This window comes from Carettochelys insculpta, chromosome 23 (assembly GCF_033958435.1).
Source record: "Carettochelys insculpta isolate YL-2023 chromosome 23, ASM3395843v1, whole genome shotgun sequence".
In the NCBI taxonomy this organism is placed as follows: Eukaryota; Metazoa; Chordata; order Testudines; family Carettochelyidae; genus Carettochelys; species Carettochelys insculpta.
The window spans coordinates 5,082,004-5,102,095 of NC_134159.1; the positions used below are offsets into that span (position 1 = coordinate 5,082,004).

Below are 20,092 nucleotides of genomic sequence, written 5' to 3' on the forward strand. Positions count from 1 at the left end.
TTACGCTCTGGGTGCTCGATCTCCAGGCCTGTCGTGGTCAGAGGCTGGGGTGTCCCCACTCCAGGGTAGTTTGTCCACACTGGACGCTTCCCTGACCTGCTGCTCATGACAGACAGTTCAAAGCAATTACAATTTATTAAACAAGAACTAATTTTTACAAAATTGAAAGGAGAAAGGGGAACACGCCCCCCCCAACTCTGTGGCAGTGGACATAACAAGCAGTGTCTCCGGAAGGGATGAGCAGGTTGCAGTCTGTCCCTCATATGTCTCAGGCCCTGGGTGTGCTGCAGGGATGCTGTGGGTTGGATGCTTGTTCTGCTGGAGGGCACATGCCCTGAAGGCCATTCTTCCCAGTGCTAGCTTCCCTTGCCCATCTGGGTTGGGGGCTGCTAGGCAGGAGACACATTCCTATGCTGAGCCCTTAGTGCAGGGTTTTCCTCATGGCTCAAACACTGAGTTCCAGATACCTCCCAGCCTTAGCTCCACTCTGCCTCAGTGCTCCTGCCACCCTGCCTCCAGCAGAGCTTCTGGGGCTGCTTTTCTGGCTCCTTTGCCTGTTTGTTGCTTTGTTGGATGGTTTTCTGGTTCTTGCTGCTGCTCGTCCTAGCTCAGGTGGCTTATCTGTTTCTCTGACTCTGCTCCACACCTGAGCCTGGGACCATACTCCTGCTACTCTCTCCTTAGCTCAGCTCCCCTTGGGCCCAGCAGCTGAACGTTTCTTCTCACGGGGAGGAAGGGCCTCCTGACTCTCGCTCAGGCTGACCTGGAGCACTAGCTGTTTCCCATTGCCCGTGGGCCTCAGGGCCGACAGCCACTGCAGGACCTCGGGCAAGGTGGGAGAGTGAGGCCTGTCTCCACACCCTCCAAAGGGGCGGGGCCAAGGATGGAAGGGGCGGGGCCAAGGCAGTCTGCCCGTAGCGCTAAGATTGTGGCAAAATGCCCTCCCCCGTGCCCCGGCCACTCCGCGTGGGGAGTAGTGCTGCTGTGGCACGTCAAAGGAACCCAGACAGAATTCCAGCCACTGCTGACGTAGCTGTGTCGGCGGCTGGAGCTCTGGGCCCCTTTGAAAGGCTGTGCCCTGGGGAAACTGGCCCTTTGCTCCCCCTGTGGGCGGGCCTGCCCCTGTCACTTGCAGGGTCCTGATTTACTATCAACCCTTTTCCTTGTGGTGTTGGGAGCTAGCCAGTCAAAACGGCCCACTAAATTTTAATGGCGCCAACAGCCCCCTTAAGCAGGGGTATGGGATAAGGGCTTCTATTTACTAGTTGTATTACACCAGCATCCACAAGTCACCTGGGTCAGAAAACAGCTATTTTGTCCTTCAAAAAAATTAAAGATTTTTTTGGGGAAAAAATCAGGCTGAAACTGTTTCGGTCTTCCCGCTTCTTCCCACCCCCCAACATGAACTCTTGTCTTGACTGTGGGAGAAAAACTTGGTTAAATCAAAATAATTTTTTCAGACAGAAAAAAAAAGTTTCGATCCAAACTTTCTGATTAGCTCTGTGCAGAAGCCTCCCAGAACTCAGAGTTCATGGTGCCAGGTGTTGTACAAGGAGGGGAAGTGAGTGGTCACCGGCACAGGCAGGTTTGTATTCACCATTGCAGTGCCCTGCTTATTAGGTTACGCTGTCTTTTCTTGGGCTAAGGGTTAATAAAAGCTAGCTAGGAAGGAGCCTTTTCTGTGTCTCAGACAGCCGTCAGCCACATTTAAAACTAAACAAAAATAAAAGGTTTCCAAATTTTCTTTCTTTTGCATGTTCATGTCAAAGGAGAGGGTTTTTTTTTTCCCCCCTCACTTTGGGGCACTGATTACATTTTGGTCTCTCTTTGTACAGCACCTAGCACAAAGGGGGCCTCGTCTGTGGCTGTGGCTCTGATAGGCCTTACTAACACAAATAACCCTGACAAAGAGAGGGGTAGCATTTTCAAAAAGCGACTCATTGGCACTCAGCGAGCAGCCCAGGGTCTATATTCATGGGAAAGTTTCTGTGGTCACACCAGTATAATTACATAGTGCCACAACACTCCATGTAGCCGGTCTAGCATAAGACTCAAGTGGTTTTCTTCAGACTAGTTCCAGCCACTTCCAAAGTAACATAACCTGCAAAAAGGCACTCATACCAGAATAAGAGCATCCACATAGGGCGTTTTACAGGCCTACTCTATGAGGTAAATTCGATTTGTAATAAATTAAGTATTTTTAACCTCATTTTTATGAATTTGCATTTGTGTCCACAGCCTTCCTTGAAATTCAACTCATCAGTTTTCCATGTTGAGTTTCTGTGTTCCCATTGTCCTATGCAAATTAAACAGCATGAGCAGTGCATTGTGGGTAGCTATCCCACAGTGCCTTACCCTGGTTGCTTGTCCCAGAAGTCAGCCTTCCCCAAACCTGCTGGGGTTCCCTGTGCCGCATGTCCTCTGCAGACATTGGCGCAGCAGCAGGCAGCTGTGCAATCGGCCTTGTCCACACCCGGCCCCGGTCTGTCAACCATGCATCCAGGCCTTTATGTTTGCAGTCCTCGGAGCTGCAGAATTCAAATTCAAATTCTAATTCAATCAAAAATGTGCAGGCTTCCTGCGACCATCTTCCTGCACAATTGGATGGAGAACCGCAGAGAAGGAAGTGGTCATACATGGAGGGTCGTTGCACAGGTTTTTGGGATATGCATGGGACGCTGCTGGAGGCTAATAAATTTGAATGAAAGATATGGCGCTTCCACACGTGCCTTTATTTGATATTTGAAATTAGAAATTGACGCTATACCCATCCAGTAATATTGACATTTTGTGATCGGTATTAGGCCTCACTAATTCAAGCTGGAGAGCAATAAGAGGTCTTGTGGCATCTTATAGACTGACAGATATTTTGGAGCATATGCTTTCATGGGCAAAGACCTGCTTCATCAGATGCATGAGTGGTGGGGGTGGTGGTTTCAGAGGGGTATTTAAAGAGTGGGGTGCCAGTAAGAGGGAGGGCCAGAGCTGACAAGGTCTATTCAGCAAGGTGGAAATGGCCCAGTATCAACAGTACTTATCAAAAGAGGAAAAAACAAGTCAGATCAGACAAGGGGATGTGAGCCTGTGTCAGACTCTAATGGAGCGATATTAGCACCCAGAGCAGAAAAACTGCCCTTGTAAGCTGCGAGCCATTCCCAGACTCTGTGTAATCCATGGTTAATGGAGTCAAATATAATTCAAGCTAGTGATATTTACAGTGAAGACAGTGATGTTTTAATATTGAGCTAACGCCTTTAAATTCAGTTTTAATGCGTAGTGTAGACGTAGCCTAAGTCTACGTCTACCCTACATGATAAAGTCGAATTTAAGGCAGTTAGCTTGATATTACAATGTCACTGTCTTCACTGTAAATAGCATTAGCTTGATTTTAGGGCGCACTAATAGCGACATCATGACATCACTGAAAGCGGCTGGGTGTAGTGTCAAGTTCGAACTTAGAAGTTCTAATAAAGGCCAGTGTGGAACTGCCATGTCTTGAAATCAAATTTATTAGCCTCGAGAAGTGTCCCGTATGTAGCCCACAAAGCTACATGGTTACTTGCTACGTCTGGCTGCTTCCATCTTGGTTGCTGTCCAGGTATACAGGAAGTAGGTCACAGGAAGCCCATGAACTTGAATTCATCACCAGAAAGCCCAGGAAATATAAGGGGCGCCCAGAAGCAAAAATTTCTTTTACCCAGCGCATTGTTCCTCATTGGTAGCCATCACACTGTATCATGAGCCGTCCGCTTAGTTCTGAGAGTCACAAGCAAGCCACAGCATGGAGCCGGCTTCTGGTTCTTTCCGTTTGGAGAGCGGAATCAGTGGTGACCAGACGTCAAGTGTCCAAAGGTGTGTGGACCTATTTGAGAAGGTGTTGTGTAGGATGAGCACCAGAGGTTCCTCCCGGGACGCTGTGCAATGCCGGGTGAAGGTGAAAGACCTCTGGCGGGAGGATCGCAAAGTCTGGAAAGCCAGTTGGCGGCCTGGCTCATCTCCAAAGCCTGGCTGCTATTATGAACAGCTGCATATGCTACTTGGGGAGGACCTGACCACATTGCCCATTCTGAATTTCAACTGTTCTAGAGGCCCTGTTCTGGAGTTGGGGGGTGAGCCAAGAGGAGCTGGGAGTCAGGTGGAAGAGGCCAATAGAGAGGAGGATGGGGAGCAACCATCGGGGCCCGGGGAAGCTGTTCCCAACAGCTTGGAGCTCTTCATCGTAGGCCTGGAGCTGGTCACCTCTACACTGGTCCCCTCTACACTGGTCTCCGAGTCCCCTGAGCCCTGCTGTTCTGGTGAGTACTTTTCCTGAATGCTACAAGTGGGTTGTGGCTGGGTATAGGTATAGGTATGGGTGGGTATAGGATTTCTATGGATCTGTGCTCCTCAGAACATCATGTTAACATTTCAGTCCTTGAAGGGACCCTTTAGGGATCTGGGGCAAGTAGATTTTTTTAAAAAAGGAGGGATGGTGCTTGGTCCTGCCAAGAGGGCAGGGGACTGGACTTGATGACCTCCTGAGGTCCCTTCCAGCTCTATGAGATGTGTATCTCCATATATTTTTTTATACTGCAGGACTTCCACAAACATTTTGTAAAGTGTGTTTGTACCATGTAAAGTGTGTTTGTACCACTGTCTTCCTGTCTTTCACTTCTGAACCCACTTTAACTATGCCAGTTTTACTTCACGCTTAATTTCAGTTTTCTTACAAAGCGTGTTGCCCTTCACAGCAGGAACACCACGTGCTTCCTTTTCAAAGTCAAGACTTTATTAGCAACATGATCAAAACACAGATACAGTAACATAGCCACAATGCACTGCACATATTAAAGGGGGAGTTATCCAATGCTTTGCGATCACATATCGTTTGCTGTTTAGATATTAATTATTCTTTGTTGGGCTTTTAGACGTTCACTGCTTATTGAAAATAATCAGGAGGGTTTTTTTTTTTTTTACTTTGCAATTATAGCGTTGGGAGCCACAAAAAAGTCATTAAAAGGCCTCATGCAGCTCTGGAGCTGCAGGTTGCAGACCCCTGGTGTAAGTGACCCCTGCCTGGCGACAAGCATAGCTGAAGTCCATGTACTCACTGCAGCATCTACCATGCGGTAACCTTGGTGGGGGCTGCTTTCCCATCGACTCTGGCTTCCTGGTGGAGTACCAGAGTCAGCGGGAGACTGCTTGGAGGACAGTTTATTGTGTCCAAGCAGACATGCTAAATCGACCGTGGATGGATCGATCGCTGCAGCATCTATTTACCATCTAGTGTAGACGAGCCCAAACTCTAGTGATTTCAGTTCACCCCTGGTGGTGTGCAAGTCTAACTGTCCCATGCAGATAAGCCCTATGACCCCCCTCCTCAAAGGTACTTAGGCTGCGAGCTGCCCTTCATTTTAAGTGCCTCTGTTGTTTGAAAAGGGGGCTGGGCTGCCAAGCTCTGTAGGCATGTCTGATAATTTTTACCCAGAGAGACTGGCTTATTCTCATTGCTCAAGCTGGGAAAACTGCAGACAGAACAAACAAAGAAACAGCACTGGAGGTAGCAAAGCCATTAGATTTTTTTTTAAGGTTCCATTTTAGTTGCCTAAGTGGCTCTAAGTACCACAGGAAGTGAATATAAACCAGTGTCCTTTTACAATCCCTTTGGTGCCCCAAAAACTTCACTGTGCTAAATATAAGAGGTCAGTTGCTTATTTCAGGGCTTGATGGATGCCATTGACAGAGGCAGGTGCATCTGCTCCTCCCAGGGCTTCTCGTCCTTACTTCTGGAATTTAAAGAACAATGGTTTGTTCACTGGAGAGCCTATTGCTACACCCTTCGGTGTCAATGGGAATTCTGCCTTCCTTTGCAACCTTGTGTGAGAGCCGGCTGCTTGCACTCAGCGCCTCTCTGGATAACATTAGTGTAGCACCTCAACATCATGGATTGGGTCCCCCATTTTGACTCGTCCTGCAAATGGGCTCTGTGCAACCCCAGATCTAAAAGATGGACCCTGCCTTCAAAGAGTTCACCATCTGAGCAAGAATTTGCAGAGGTCTTGGCCCTTAGTGAACTTGGCATGTTGCTGCCTTTGACCAGGCTCCTGGAAAGCAAAGATCTGCATCCTGTCTTTCATATGACACTCACGTAGTTTAGGATCCATCATGCTCTTAAAGAGCCCAACTTCTGTGTCAGCCTAGTCTTTAACCCCACTCTCTGGCCAGGGAAGTCCAATAGAATTCAGAAGTGACCCCCAGATCAGTGTGAGGACCCAGCTGGGACAGAACTGCTCTTCACTGCTTGGTGTTGGAAAGATGCTCATTCCTTTCCTGGGAGGGCCATAGTGAAAACCTTTGTGATAATACTTCAGCACACACCTCTCAAAGTGCTGTGCTAGGAAAATCAGTACTGGCATTTTCCAAGTGGGGGGAATTGAGGCACAGGGAAGAAAAGTAACTTGCCCATGGTCAGACAACAAGCCAAGGTCAGAGCTAGGAATACACTCCTTGCTCCCCTTCCTCACCCTTTGATGCATGCTGCAGCTGGTAGGCCACACTGCCTCTCATTTCTCTCAGGGATAGGTCCCGGGCCTTGTTCCCTAGGGCACAGGAAATCACACACTTTACATAATTAAACCATCACATGTTTTTGTTCAGGACCGAGCACAATGGGGCCTTGATCCTAACTGGAGGCCTCTGAGTGCTACCAAATACATGACTATACAGCGGGACACAATTATGCAGGTGCTGCAGGCACTTTATAGGGAAGTGCAAATCTCAACCTGACCTTCCAGCAGGGATTAAACCTCTGCTCTGTCTCTTCATGTGCAGGGTGAATTTAAATCAATTCCCAGCCACAGCAAATTGGTATGGCATCTATTTGCAGGATGAGTCACCAGTGGGAAGCTGGCAGTGGTAGCCCAGACATGCCCACTGGCCTAGTGCATGGGGAGATGGAGAACTGGGGGGTGGTGAGAAGATCAGGTGACAGGTGAGAAGAACAGACACTGGCGAGTTATTGTGACCGGGAGAAGCCAGATTGCGGGAGGAGAACTGTCAATCCCTTCCTCATTTTTTGGCTGATTGAATCCTGCCTTTCAGAACAAAAAGAAACCTGGGCCACCTCTGTGAGAGAGATGACCCCAGGCCCAACTGCAAACTGGGCAGCCAAGAAACATCTCTGTCCATTGCTCACAAGGGTGGCTTTCAAGAGCTGTGACTGACTTGCCCACCTATCAGTGCTCCATATCAGCCTGCATTCAGGATAGGATGCTCTGCATGCACACAAGAGTCCTGCAGGAAGCTGCTGACATCAGAGGACCTCGTGTTCAACCAGACCCACCTGCAGGTGTTACTGGAGAAACCATACCCCTAACAGTCATATTTAAAGTGAACCCATACAACTTAACCCACGCTTTTGAAAGGGACTGGGGATTGTGGTTGCCTGAGTTGGAGCAGCCAGCTTTAAGATTTTTGAGAGGCCAGTGCTCGGCGCTTTTTGAAAATCAAGCCCCTTTAAAAGGTGCCTCTGACTGTGGGACTGAGACACCCCAAAATTGCTCATCATTGCTGAAAAGGTAGACCCTAAATAAATAAATGTCCTCTTCAGGTCCTATGACTGGTCCTGAGTCTCCCTGTTAACTACTGGGGCTTTGTAACCATGTTTTCCTGTTATAAACTTCTATATGTATTTCTTGAAAACTGACTACACAGAGACAGGGAACAGGACTAAACACATCAATGCCCTCAGACTTGCCAGTCCCCACCTGTGCGGATGTACAAGGAACAAAAGAGACTTGCCCGGAGTCATACAGCAGCCCAGTGGCTACATAAAGACCCAGCTTTCCAGACCAGTAACTCCATCAATTCGGCCACACTGCCTCCCACTTGATGAAGGCCTGACAGGTTTCTGCTGAGCACTGGCTGGTGCACAGGCAAAGCAGACCATTAACAAACACCATCATCATCTCCACTGTCTTTTAAAAGGCATTTCCTCTTCCAGGCAAGGAGTGTCTCAGCCAACACACAGCCCTGAAGGCTTCAGCCGCCCAATGCAATGCAATAGTCCATGAAAAATGTAAACACACACAAATCCATTGGGGCTGGTCCTGGAAATGTATGTAAATAAGTCAGCAGAAATTTGTGAAAATCAGCAGGAGCTGGGCAGATCCAGCAACTGGCAGAGCCAGGACAGGAGACCAACCCTTGGTGCTCACCAGCAGCTACGTCTAAAGGCACCTTTGAATCATGAGGAGCACCATTATGTTAGCTATGTCTCTGAGTGTTTTGCTGACCATGGCTGGCGCAGAGACGCAATATTCCGATTTCCATCTGGCTGGGGATTACCTCCTTGGGGGGCTTTTCTCACTACATGCTGAAACTATGAACAGCCCTCATCTCAGCCCGTTGGCAGTGCCCACATGTCAAATGTAAGTAGCAAACATGGGTCATTGGGGATGGGGGTTAATGAAATAATTTTGGGGAGCATCAGTTGTGTCCTGGTGAAGGGGTTTTGGGGTTGAGGCCCCTGGCTGGGTTTTAGGAATCCGTGTTGAATTCCTGCTGTGCCACAAACTTTGAGTGTCACCTGGGCCAAACCATGTCAGCCAAAGCTTTCATGCTGAGGCACTGGACTACAGGTCCCTAACCTAGCAGCTCCCCTTTGTTAGAAGTGGTACAGTTCCACTGCTGCCATAGTCTTGTATGAGAGCTAGGAGAGCTCAGGCCATCAGATGAGGCAGCTATAGTTGTCCAAAATCAACTGCCCAAATTTGCAGGTGTGGGTCCCAATTGCTATGAAAATACCTTGGGTCACAGCTAATGCTTCAAATGACCCCAAATTGGATCAGCTGTTTGATAGCTTAAAATGAATCTCTCATGCGGCTTTGCTCATCTATTGCTCTGACCATCGGGTTAGCTGACTGGGGGTGCGAGTCTTTTTCCGTTCCACTCCTGAAACAAATGGTTCTCGCCCATCCAAGTAGACCCGTTTAGCTTCATTGCACAGCACGGGCGGAGAATTTCTCAACATGGGCCAGTAGATAGGCTGTTGGATTGGGAGACCTTAATCCTGAGCCTGGCTCTGCCCCGACCTACGACATGATGTAGGGTAAGTCGTTGTCTCTCTCTGCTTCTGCTTCAAATCTCAGGATAGGGTTGTCCTCTCTATTTAAATTGTGAGCTCTTCAGGGCCAGATATCCTGCTTTGTGTGGTTACCTACGGCACTGAGCACAAGGAATGGAGGCAGGAGGCTACTTTATGGGCAGTCAGGAGACCAAAGTTCAATCTTCTGCTCTGCCACAGATTCCCTGTGTGGTTGTGAGTAATTCAGGACTAGATACTCCAAAGCTTTTCAGGCACAGGGGTGAAACGGCAGTAGCCTGGGTTTTCGCAGAGGTTGTACACCCCAGCTTGTGACTCTGGGGCTTAGTGAGATGGTTAGTTCAGCTCTGCTGCTCTTGGAGCTCATGCTGGCAACATCCCATCTAGCCAGGATATGCCCTACTTACGCTGCCATCATGGCAGTGTAGACATACCTGTAACATGCAGCCTACTCAGGTGTGCCTCTTGCCTGGCCACTGAAGTCTAGCTGCTGAGGGCCAGCATTCCTGAACCAGACACTCCCAAAGGTTTTCCTATGGACTTCTGTCCCCAGGACAAGCAGCACTGATGTACTGCGGATGTTTTCTAAGGTCTTTCATCAGGCCTGTGCCATTTCTCCTCTCCCTCCCAACTTTTACCTTTGTCAAAAGGGGAACCTGCCCCCACCACCAAAATTACTTCAAGGGGAGTTTTGCCTGAGGAAGGGCACCAGGTCAGACAGTGCTGATAAGTCACAGGTCTATGCTGAAGGCAATGGGGAATTGCTTAGTCTCTGGAGGGGTCTTCACAGTGTTTCCCTAGAGCTCGGCAAGATACAGCGGGAGTACACAAACTGTGCCACTCCTTGAGTGAGGGCAGCATGGACCCTTCTTTGCAACCACCCAGCTCCTATCAGAATACTTTGTGCTTAGTCCTCTGTGGGGAAAGGCAAGCACAAGGCTATGCGTCACGACAGAGGGGCTTAAGTGGTGCATAGGCCCTGTTCAGGACTTCCCTCTGGATAGTGTCTGTGCGCCAAAGGTTTTTAAAACCCTTCTCAAGTACGAGTTACTCTTCACAATCCTGTAATGACAGTCATTGTAGTAATGGAAGGCAAGGGCTGGGAAGGAAGCCCAGAGAGGTTAAGTGCTCAAAGTCAGTAGCTCTGGCTCCCAGACGTGATCTGAACCAGATGATGATCTTGGCCTGGATGGTGGAGGACATTATTATAATCCAGCTCTTAGCAGCAAGCCTTAGCAACTTGCAGAGTGTGTCATATCCCCCAACTTCCAGGTAACAGACTACGACATTTAGAAAGTTACTCCTCCAGTTCAGCTGGTAGAGGCCCGTGCTAAGGAGTTGTGATTCGAACTCCCTAACCCTTAGTTAGAACTTTCCGTCAGTAGATCACATAGCACTTTAGCAATGGATGTAATTGTCAGCAGTTCTGTGTCACAAAGGGAAAACTGAGGCCTAGGGTGGGGAACTGCCTCGGCCCAGGTCACTCAGTAGCCCAGTGGTGGAGCTTGGAAGTCCCTTCAGTCTCAGTCTAGTGCTCTGTCCAACACAACATGTTGCTTCCCATTACGATGACCCCTTATGCTCCTGGACCCAAGGGATTCCCTGGGGGAGGGCTATATTCAGGGTACAATTTTGGGTCCAAGCCTGAAGCGAGTGGGAGTTATGAGCACGCAGCACCTTGTGGAGCTGGGCCCAGGGTCTTAAGCCTATAGTGCTCTGCCACAGTAAGTGCAAAGAGGGTAGGTTGGTCCCTTGTGAAACTCTGCAAAAACCCAGAAAGAGACATGTTCTCTCATTGGATGGGCTCCTGCACCCAGCACTCTTCTTTTTTTTCTTACACCCTAGGTACAAGCTGAACATTGCAGGCTACAGCTACCTCCGGGCCATGAGGTTTGCAGTGGAAGAGATCAACAACTCCAGTTCCCTGCTGCCTGGTGTCTCCCTAGGCTACGAGATGGTCGACATCTGTTACTTCACCAACTCCATCCACCCCACCTTGTATTTCCTCTCCAACAAGCACTCTGAGGTGCAGCTGCACAACAACTACACACAGTACCAGCCACGGGTGCTGGCTGTTATTGGGCCAGACTCCTCCCATGCAGCTCTTGCAGTGACCCACATGTTGAATCTTTTTCTCATTCCACAGGTAGGCTGGGGGCTCATATCAGAGCTGGAGTAACCTTCCAGGACTTGCCTAACAACTTCCGGAACATTTCCCTGTTGCTTTGGTTTAAAGTGGGAGCAGCCCCCAGCAGCTTAGCATACTCAACCCTCCCTGTGTGACATGCTCCCCATTGGGTGGCAAGCAACAGACTGGACCCCTCACTTGGGCATCTTCCAGCTTCCTGGAATTGGACATGCTCCAGTTCTGTAGTATAGAGCATCCCCTAATTTGTCCACGATCACAGCATTAAGGCTGCAGTCCAGAGAAAGCCATTGCCTAAGTCAACACCTTGTGCAATCTCAGTGAAGACAAAGCTGTTGTACAGGATGGGAGTCACACCTGTAGATTCCCTTTGTCTAACAGATTTCCCTCCCTCTTCTCTCCACCCCTAGATCTCTTACATGGCAACAACTGACAGCTTGAACAACCGTGAACGCTTCTCTGCTGCCTTCCGCGCCACGTCCAGCATGGAGCAGCAGATTGCAGCCATGCTGCTCCTGCTGAAGGAGTTCCAATGGAACTGGATCAACATTCTGTACAGCGACGATGATTACGGGCGGCAGAACCTGAGGCTCCTGAGAGCTTGGTCCACAGGGATCTGTGTGGCCTTCCAGGACTCCATCCCTGTGCCTCACAGCAGTGCGTTGTTCTCACAAGAGTTGCAAAAAAAGATCCAGGCCACTATCAGCAATGTCATTAACAGCACAGCCAGCGTGGTCATCATTCTGTCCTTGGACCTGACACTGCCGTTCTTCTTCCAAGAAGCTATTCGCCAGAATGCCACAGGCTTGGTGTGGATTGCCAGTGAAGCCTGGGCCACTGACCCCATCCTGTACAACTTCCCTGATATCAGCAGGGTGGGGACCATCTTGGGTGTGGCAGCAAAAGAAAGCTCCATCCCTGGTTTCAGTGCCTTCCGGGTCAGCCTTGCAGGAGGAACCAGTAGGCAGGGGAGTGACAAAAATACATGCAACCAAGAGTGCGACGAGTGCCTCAGAGCTGTCCAAGGTGCAGACAAGATCGTGGGAGCCCAAGGGGAGCGTATAGACTTCAATGTCTACTCTTCTGTCTACATTGTGGCTCATGCTTTGCACAGTCTGCTAGGCTGCAATGCCAGGCGATGCCGCAAGAGGACAGTTTACCCCTGGCAGGTTGGCTACATGCTTGCATTGAGAAATACAAGCCATGTTGTAAGGGTGTGGGACCCAGGGGCTTGGGGCACAGGAAAAGTGCTGTAGAGCCTTTTGCCTCCAGCCCAAGTGGTTAGCAACAGGAAGGTGTTACCCTCTGATGGCTGCTTGATGGTTTGCATGAGAAAAGTCGGATGATGCAGCCCAGTTCCTGGCAGAAAGCTGTCCATGTTGCAGGATAGCTTGCCCACGGTTCCATGTGGCTGTCCAAGAATGTCAGTCTTTGGCAAGGACAGGTAGATCTCCTGGTCAAGTAATCTGTTGCAGGATGACAGCAGGTGCCAAGTCTGAACCCCAAGCTAGGGCAGTGTCCACCTCCATGAAGGTGAACACACCATTAGCTAGTTTAATTTTAGCTCCCATCCAAAAGAGAACATCTCTATGAGAGCAGTGCCCGCCTCACACAAAGACCACATTGGGAGAGTGGCATGGGCCACCACTGACTCAGAGCGCCCACTACTGCATTTACCACGACCACTTATTTCAGTACCTTTCAGAGCACAGATTTGTTCTGCAAAGTGGGTGTCAAAACAACAACTTCTCGCTCAACAGACCTGCTTTGTGGTCTTCAGAAAGTCAGACCTACGTTCCACTGTCCAGAGTGACGATGGCAGAATCTTCCAGTCTCTCCCTTTACTTAACCAATAATTCCATTGTGATTACTGGGACGCAAGATTTTGCTCATAGAATCATAGAACACTGGAACTGGAAGGGACCTCCAGAGGTCATCAAGTCCAGTTCCCTGCCCTCATGGCAGGACCAAGTACCATCTAGACCATTACTGACAGATATCTATCTAACCTGCTCTTAAGTATCTCCAGTGATGGAGATTCCGCAACCTCCCTCGGCAATTTATTCCAATGTTTAACCACCCTAACAGTTAGGAAGTTTTTCCTAATGTCCAACCTAAACATCCCTTGCTGCAGTTCAAGCCCATTGCTTCTTGTCTTATCCTCAGAGGTCAAGGAGAACAATTTTTCTCCCTCCTCCCTGTAACAATCTTTTAGGTACAGGTACTTGTAAACCGCTACCACGTCCCTCTCAGTCTTCTCTTTTCTAAACTAAGCAAGCCCAGTTCTTTCAGTTTTACTTCATAGTTCATGTTCACTAGACGTTTAATCATTCTTGTTGCTCTTCTCTGGACCTTCAATGTGAATATAAGTGGCAGGATCTTGCCCTCAGGATTTTTAGATTTCTTGCAAAGTCAAAATAGTTCCAGGGGAGTGAGCTGGCCTCTCTTCTGACTCATGCTTGAGCCTGGTTGATCAAGTCCTAGTTGCAGAACCTATGGGGATATGTGAGTTTGCCTCATTGGCTCTGTCTATTGAGAGCATTTGATCGTGGATCACCAAGTGAAAAGCCCAACTTCTCTTTAGGAAGCATCCCTTTCCAGGGCAGAGCTGCACTTTCAGGAAGTGATGCCAATCTATTGCTTCCGTGCCTAGTAGTACAAGTGCATTGATCATCTCATCCTTCTCCATTTGCAGCTAGTACCAGAGGTGAAGCGTGTGAACTTCTCTCTTCTTGACAGGAAGATCAGTTTTGGAAGGAGAGGCGACCTACCAAACAGCTTTGAGATCATCCAGTGGCAGTGGGACCAGCCCAACTACCCTTTTATGAAAATAGCCTCCTACAGTACAAGGAACGAGAGGCTCCACTTCCTTAAACTGAACATTTCTTGGCACACCCCAAACAACACGGTACGTTCCTTCCACCCATTATCACACGTGAGCAAATCATGTGGGAGCTGCATGAGCAAATGCCAAGGCAGGAGGGGCTAGTCAATAGAACATAGTGCTAGGCATCAGGAGATCTGGGTTCTATTTGCTGCTGGCATTTTGGGTGACCTTGGGCAAGTCACGACCTCTTGTATACATGCAATATGATGGGGGCTAATTTAGCTACAACTAATCAGGAAAGAGATCTTGGAGTCATCATGGATAGTTCTCTGGAAACACCCATGCACTGTGCAGCAGCGGTCAAAAAAGCAAACAGGATGTTAATAATCAATAAAAAAGTGATAGAGAATAGGACAGAGACTGTCTTATTGCCCTTGTATAGAACCATGGTAGCCCACATCTTGAATACTGCATACAGATGTGGTCTTTTCATCTCAAATATATATATAGTGGCATTAGAAAAGGTTCAGAAAAGGGCAACTAAAATGATTAGGGGTTTGGAATGGGTCCCTTATAAAGAACAATTAAAGAGACTAGGACTCTTCAGCTGAGAAAAGAGGAGACTAAGGGTGATATGCTAGAGGTATATAAAATTACGAGTGGTGCGGACAAAGTGAACAAGGAAAAATTATTTACTTGTTCCCATAATATCAGAACTAGGGGACACCAAATGAAATTAATGGGCTGCAGGTTTAAAACAAACAAAAGGAAGTTCTTCTTCACACAGTACACTATCAACCTGTGGAACTCCTTGCCAGAGGAGGCTGTGAAGGCTGGGACTATAACAGGTGTTTAAAAAGGGCTAGATAAATTCATGGCAAGGATGGGTAAGGAATTCATTACCAAGCCATCTCTCTCCTGCCATTCATATCTAGCCTCTGTTTGTCAGAAGCTGCAGATGAATGGCGGGAGAGAGATGGCTTGTTCATTACCTGCTTGGTTCACTCCCTCTGGGGCATCTGGTATTGGCCACTGTTGGCAGACATGATACTGAGCTGGATGGACCTTTGGTCTGACCCAGTGTGGCCCTTGTGATGTTCTTATAGTCTTAGTGCCTTAGTTTCCCCATTTGCAAAACAGAGAGAATGATACTGACCTCCTTTGTCAAGTGCTTTCAACTCAACCAATGTAAAGTGCTATATAGGAGCTAGGAGTTATTGGGCCAGCCTTACCCACATAAAAGCATGACTCATGCATGCAAATCCTATCACTTGGGTGACAGAATGACCAGTGAAAAGAAAGGCAATCAGAACGGGCTGCACATGTAGGACTTGTGCATAAACAAATGAAGCTCGAAAGTCTGTTCCTTGGCTTTAAAATTCCAAATTGCCTACTGCCAGAAGAATGTTCCTCCAGCTCTGTGCCTGGTTCAATAGTGACATCCAGTGGCTGGTTGGGGCACTCCCAGAAGAGCGTGGCCTTTGTGGCTGTGCCCATCCTGCTTCTCTCTTTAAAGGGTTTTGCTTATGGCCAGCCTGAGAAATCAATCCTTGGCTTTTGGCCATGGGAACAAGGCAAACTTGCCAGGTCTGTATAACTGATGGCTGAATCCCAAGAAGGGCATAGCCTAAATCCTGGTCTCCATTTAAAGGTAAAGCTTATTTTGTGGTTGGCGTTATCCCAGCTTTGCAGCCCCTCTCCTGTCTGTGTGGTGGCTGAACTGGAACTGGGGAACAACTGTTATGGGGCATTTACAAGTCCTTCTGGTTTACTGGGAAGTTGCGATGAGATCATCGTTTTCCTCCCATTCCCTTTTACCCAGGTCCCCATTTCCATCTGTTCCAAGCAGTGCGAGCCCGGGCAGCGAAGGAAACCCAGAGGTGCTAGCAGCTGTTGTTTTGAGTGTCTTGACTGTGAAGCTGGGACTTTCTTCAACAGCAGCGGTAAGGCACCTGCAACATCCCTTCCGAAACCCCTCTCATGTTCACCTCATCCTGCAGCGCCTGTTCCCAGCACAAGGGCTGTAGTGAAGCTAATGGGCTCTAACACAGGTGAGCGCGAGACACTCTGTCCTGTGTTATGCAGGTCAGACTAGATCAGGGTGGCCAACCAGTTAGAGAGAAAGAGCCGCAACACCAGTGGATAGAGTACAAAGAGCCATGTACTGTATGTTCATTTGTATTTCATATAGCTTTATTTTACATATCTATATATAGATATATAAAAATACAGATTACTACCGTCACCACATTCTTCTCCCACCAAGCAGTGGGGTGCATGAGCAAAGTGGCAGATGGCCTTCCCAGCACGTGGCTGTGAGGAGGAAAGGCTCAAAGATCCACATGGTGGCTTGAGAGCTGTGGCTTGGCCACCCCTGGACAACATGATCTCAAGGTCCCATCTGACCTTAGAATCTATACGAGGGATGGACCTGTTATGCCCAAGAGGTGATTTCAGTTCTTGGCCCCTCCACATTTCCTATGTGACTTTGGACAAGTCACTTAGTTCTCTCTGGGCTTCAGTCCCATGTCAATAAAATGGGAACAATAACTCCTTCCTTTGTCGTCTTCGTTGGGCTCGTAAACTCTTTCAGGCAGGCACTGCCTCTCACAAGCACCCTCTGGCACAGCGGGGGCCCCAGTCTTAGCTAGGTTCTCTAGCTATTACTGTAATAAGAATCCCACAGCCACGAATTTGAATTCTGAGTACGGGAGTGCGAGGTGGTATCGCTGGAAACACGCAGTTAGAAAAGGGGATAAAGAAACAGAATACCTGACATCCATTCTCACTTCTAAAGGTGACTCACGATTTGACTGTAGGCACGTTACAGGGCCGAGGTTAGGCACATTAGTTCAACTGTAACGTGCATTTCATACCTTATCAAGGAGTTGTGATGCTTAAATTAACGTTGGCATGTTCTGCGAGATCCTTAGGTGTGATTTAGATCTGAAATTTGCATAGCACCTTCTCTCCTGAAGGATTCCAAGAAGCTTGACAAACTATGTGCTCTGAGGATACCTGGCCACCCTTGATGTGTGCACACCTTTAGGTGGAAAATACTGGGGTAACAGTGCACAACAAAACTACTCCAGGAGGAAGGGAAAAGGAACAATGAATCCCACTGCAAGTTCAGTGGGAATTTTGGGATTCAGAATCCAATCACCCAGACTGAAATTTAGCCGACACTATTGTTAAAATCCCTACGCTCGCATAGAAAAGCAAAACTAACCCATAGGTTCTTTCAGGCTACGTCTACACAGTGAGATTTTCTTTGAAATAATTTACGCAATTGCTAAATGGCACCCAATTTCAGCATGGGGGGGCTATTCCAAACATTCCGTTACTCCTTAGAGCAGCACTGTTTTGGGTGTTGTGAAAAGCAGCGGCGTTGCTATTTCAGGAGACTTTTACCTCTCATTTGAATGACTTCACCTGCAATAGCAGTGTTTCCTGCAGACCAAACTTACAGCACTGGTTCATATATTAGTCAGAAAGAAGAGTTGTTGCTACTGTACAGTAGAAACTGAGATACTCACGCCTACTTCAAGTGGTGGGGAACTGGTGGCTGGCTCTGGGCTGCCCACCACTCAAGGGAGCTGGGAAACTGACCAGTGCAGCAGACCAGCCAGGCTCTTGGCTGCCCGCCACTCCCTGGAGAAAAGAAACTGACCAGTGGTGCTGGGCTGGTCAGTTTCCTGTCTCCCCTGAGTTATGCAAAATTCGACCTGTGGGGTTGAGCAAGAGCACAGCCTCCATGGAAGTCAGCGGTCTACTGTACAATGGGTGCTACCTGGGGTTTCCCATGGAAATCTCCCAATCCAGAATTGACTGGGTCGCACTCTGCTTAGCAAGTGAGAGCTGACAAGATAGCAGCTTGAGCTAGCAAAATCTTTAGCTTACCTCCCATCCACTCTGCTCTTACTAAGTATATTAGCTATTTACAGACAAGACGACCCTTGCTAGGTCTTTCAGCAATACCACCAGCAGCACCTGGGGATTACAGTGGACAAGAGACTGGATATGAGTCAAAAGTGTGCCCTTGTAGCCAAAATGGCTAATCCATACTGGGGTGTATTAAGAGGAGCATTTCCAGCACAGCTAGAAAAGTCATTATTCCCCTCTATTTCACTCTGATGAGGCCACATCTGGAGTATTGTGCCAGTACAGAAAGGACGTGGATGCATTGGAGGGGGTCCCATGCAGGGCAACCAAAATCATTCTGGGGCTGGAGCACATGACATACGAGGCGAGGCTGAGGGATCTGAGGTTATTTAGTGTTCAGAAGAGAAGAGTGACGGTTGATTTGATACCAACTTTCCACTTCCTAAAGAGGGGTTCTAAAGAGGATGGAGAGAGGCTGTTCTCAGTAGTGACAGACGGCAGAACAAGGAGCAACGGTCTCAAGTTACAGTGTGGGAGGTCTAGGTTGAATATTAGGAAAATCTATTTCATTAGGTGGGTGGTGAAGCACTGGAATGCATTACCTAGAGAGGTGGTGAAATCTCCATCCCCAGAGGTTTTTAAGTCCCAGCTTGCCAGAGCCGTGTCTGGGATGATTTAAAGAAGGATGATCCAGCTTTGGGCGGGGGCTGGACTCAATGACCTCCTGAGGCCCCTTCCAGCCCTAGGATTCTATGACCACATTTTGTTTTGCAGACCCATACAACTGCCATCCTTGTCCAACTGACCAGTGGTCCAGGACCAAAAGTCAGGCGTGCTACCCGAGGCTTGTGAAATATCTGGAATGGCAGGAAAGCACTACTGTGTTGTTGCTGTTAATCTCGGGGCTGGGCCTCATCGCCACTCTAGTAATATTGGTGACATTTGCCACTCATTCAGACACCCCTGTGGTGAAGTCCGCAGGAGGCAGGATGTGCTTCTTCATGATGGTGTTTCTGAGCATTGGCTTTGTCAGCATCCCCATGTACATTGGAATCCCCACGGAGTTTAAGTGCATGGGCCGGCAAACAGTGTTCAGCCTCTGCTTCACCCTGTGCCTCTGCTGCATTGCTGTCCGGTCCTTCCAGATCATCAGCATTTTCAAGATGGCGGCTTGGCTACCCAGAGTCTACCACTACTGGATAAAGTACCATGGGCAGTACACTTTTATAGCTGTAATCTTAACGCTGAAAGTCATCATCATCGTGACCAATGGTATCATCCACCCTCCTGCTCCCATGCTGTTAACCGTGGAGGATGACCCTTCCATAATAGTGCTGCAGTGCAACAAGAGCTACATGTTGACCTTGCTCATGAATAATATCATAGATATAGTTCTCTCTATTCTGTCCTTCTGTTTTGCTTTCCTGGGAAAGGAGCTTCCCAAGAACTACAACGAAGCCAAGTACATCACATTGTGCATGACCTGCTATTCCATTACCGGCACTGCCCTTCTCCTGGTGATGTCTCTTTACGAAGGGGTGCTGGTGACTGCCTTTGATGCTTTGGGCATAGTAGTCAATCTGCTTGGGATCTCCATAGGTTACTTTGGTCCCAAGTGGTATCTCATCATTTTCCACCCAGAATGCAACACGGCTGCTTACTTCCAAACTGCCATCCAGAGCTACACCATGAGGCAGAACTAACCTGGTACCTCGTCTTTGTAGGGAGCTGGTAACCATAGTGAAAGAAGCCCCATGTCTAATGCCTCTGGGTTGGAAGCCAGTCTTCAGTTCCTCAAGCGGTGGATCAATGCTTTGTAGCTTATATGACTCAAGGAATCTCGCAAATTTCCCTCCTCCCTCCTCAAAGACGTGTGCAAAAAACAGGACTGACTGGGACACAACAGTTCCGCATCACAAAAAAGGCTTCAAGTTTTGATGCTTGTTTTTTATTGTGCAGCAGAACAAGAGATAGCCCAGGGGTCTGCAACCCAAATACCGAGTAGAACCATTTTTTTCAAATTCAGTCACAAGATCAATACTTCCAGCGCCGCAAGGCATGTGTATACAAGACAGTCCTTAAAAAATAAATAAAGTCAAACCTTACGTCTTGTAAACCCTGTTTTAAGACCAGCGTGCACACAATGATTTGCATC

The 20,092-nt window shown here is 48.3% G+C and overlaps 1 protein-coding gene across 1 annotated transcript; it reads left to right on the plus strand.

The window, feature by feature from the left end:
- Window positions 1-8,274: 8,274 nt before the first annotated feature.
- Window positions 8,275-19,640, plus strand: TAS1R2 (taste 1 receptor member 2). The gene is made up of 6 exons (XM_075017969.1): window positions 8,275-8,408; window positions 10,928-11,228; window positions 11,639-12,397; window positions 13,924-14,136; window positions 15,878-15,998; window positions 18,712-19,640. Exons 1-6 carry the CDS (start codon window positions 8,275-8,277, stop codon window positions 19,638-19,640), a joined length of 2,457 nt encoding a protein of 818 aa, XP_074874070.1.
- The last annotated feature ends 452 nt before the right edge of the window (window positions 19,641-20,092 follow it).

What these genes read in the sequence shown, in the direction of transcription:
- TAS1R2 (XM_075017969.1), top strand. Translation starts at nt 8,275, where the DNA reads ATGGCTGGCGCAGAGACGCAATATTCCGATTTCCATCTGGCTGGGGAT. An exon ending in GGACAGTTTACCCCTGGCAG is followed by an intron (nt 12,398 to 13,923) that starts GTTGGCTACATG and finishes CTCCATTTGCAG; the next exon opens with CTAGTACCAGAGGTGAAGCG. An exon ending in GACTTTCTTCAACAGCAGCG is followed by an intron (nt 15,999 to 18,711) that starts GTAAGGCACCTG and finishes TTTGTTTTGCAG; the next exon opens with ACCCATACAACTGCCATCCT.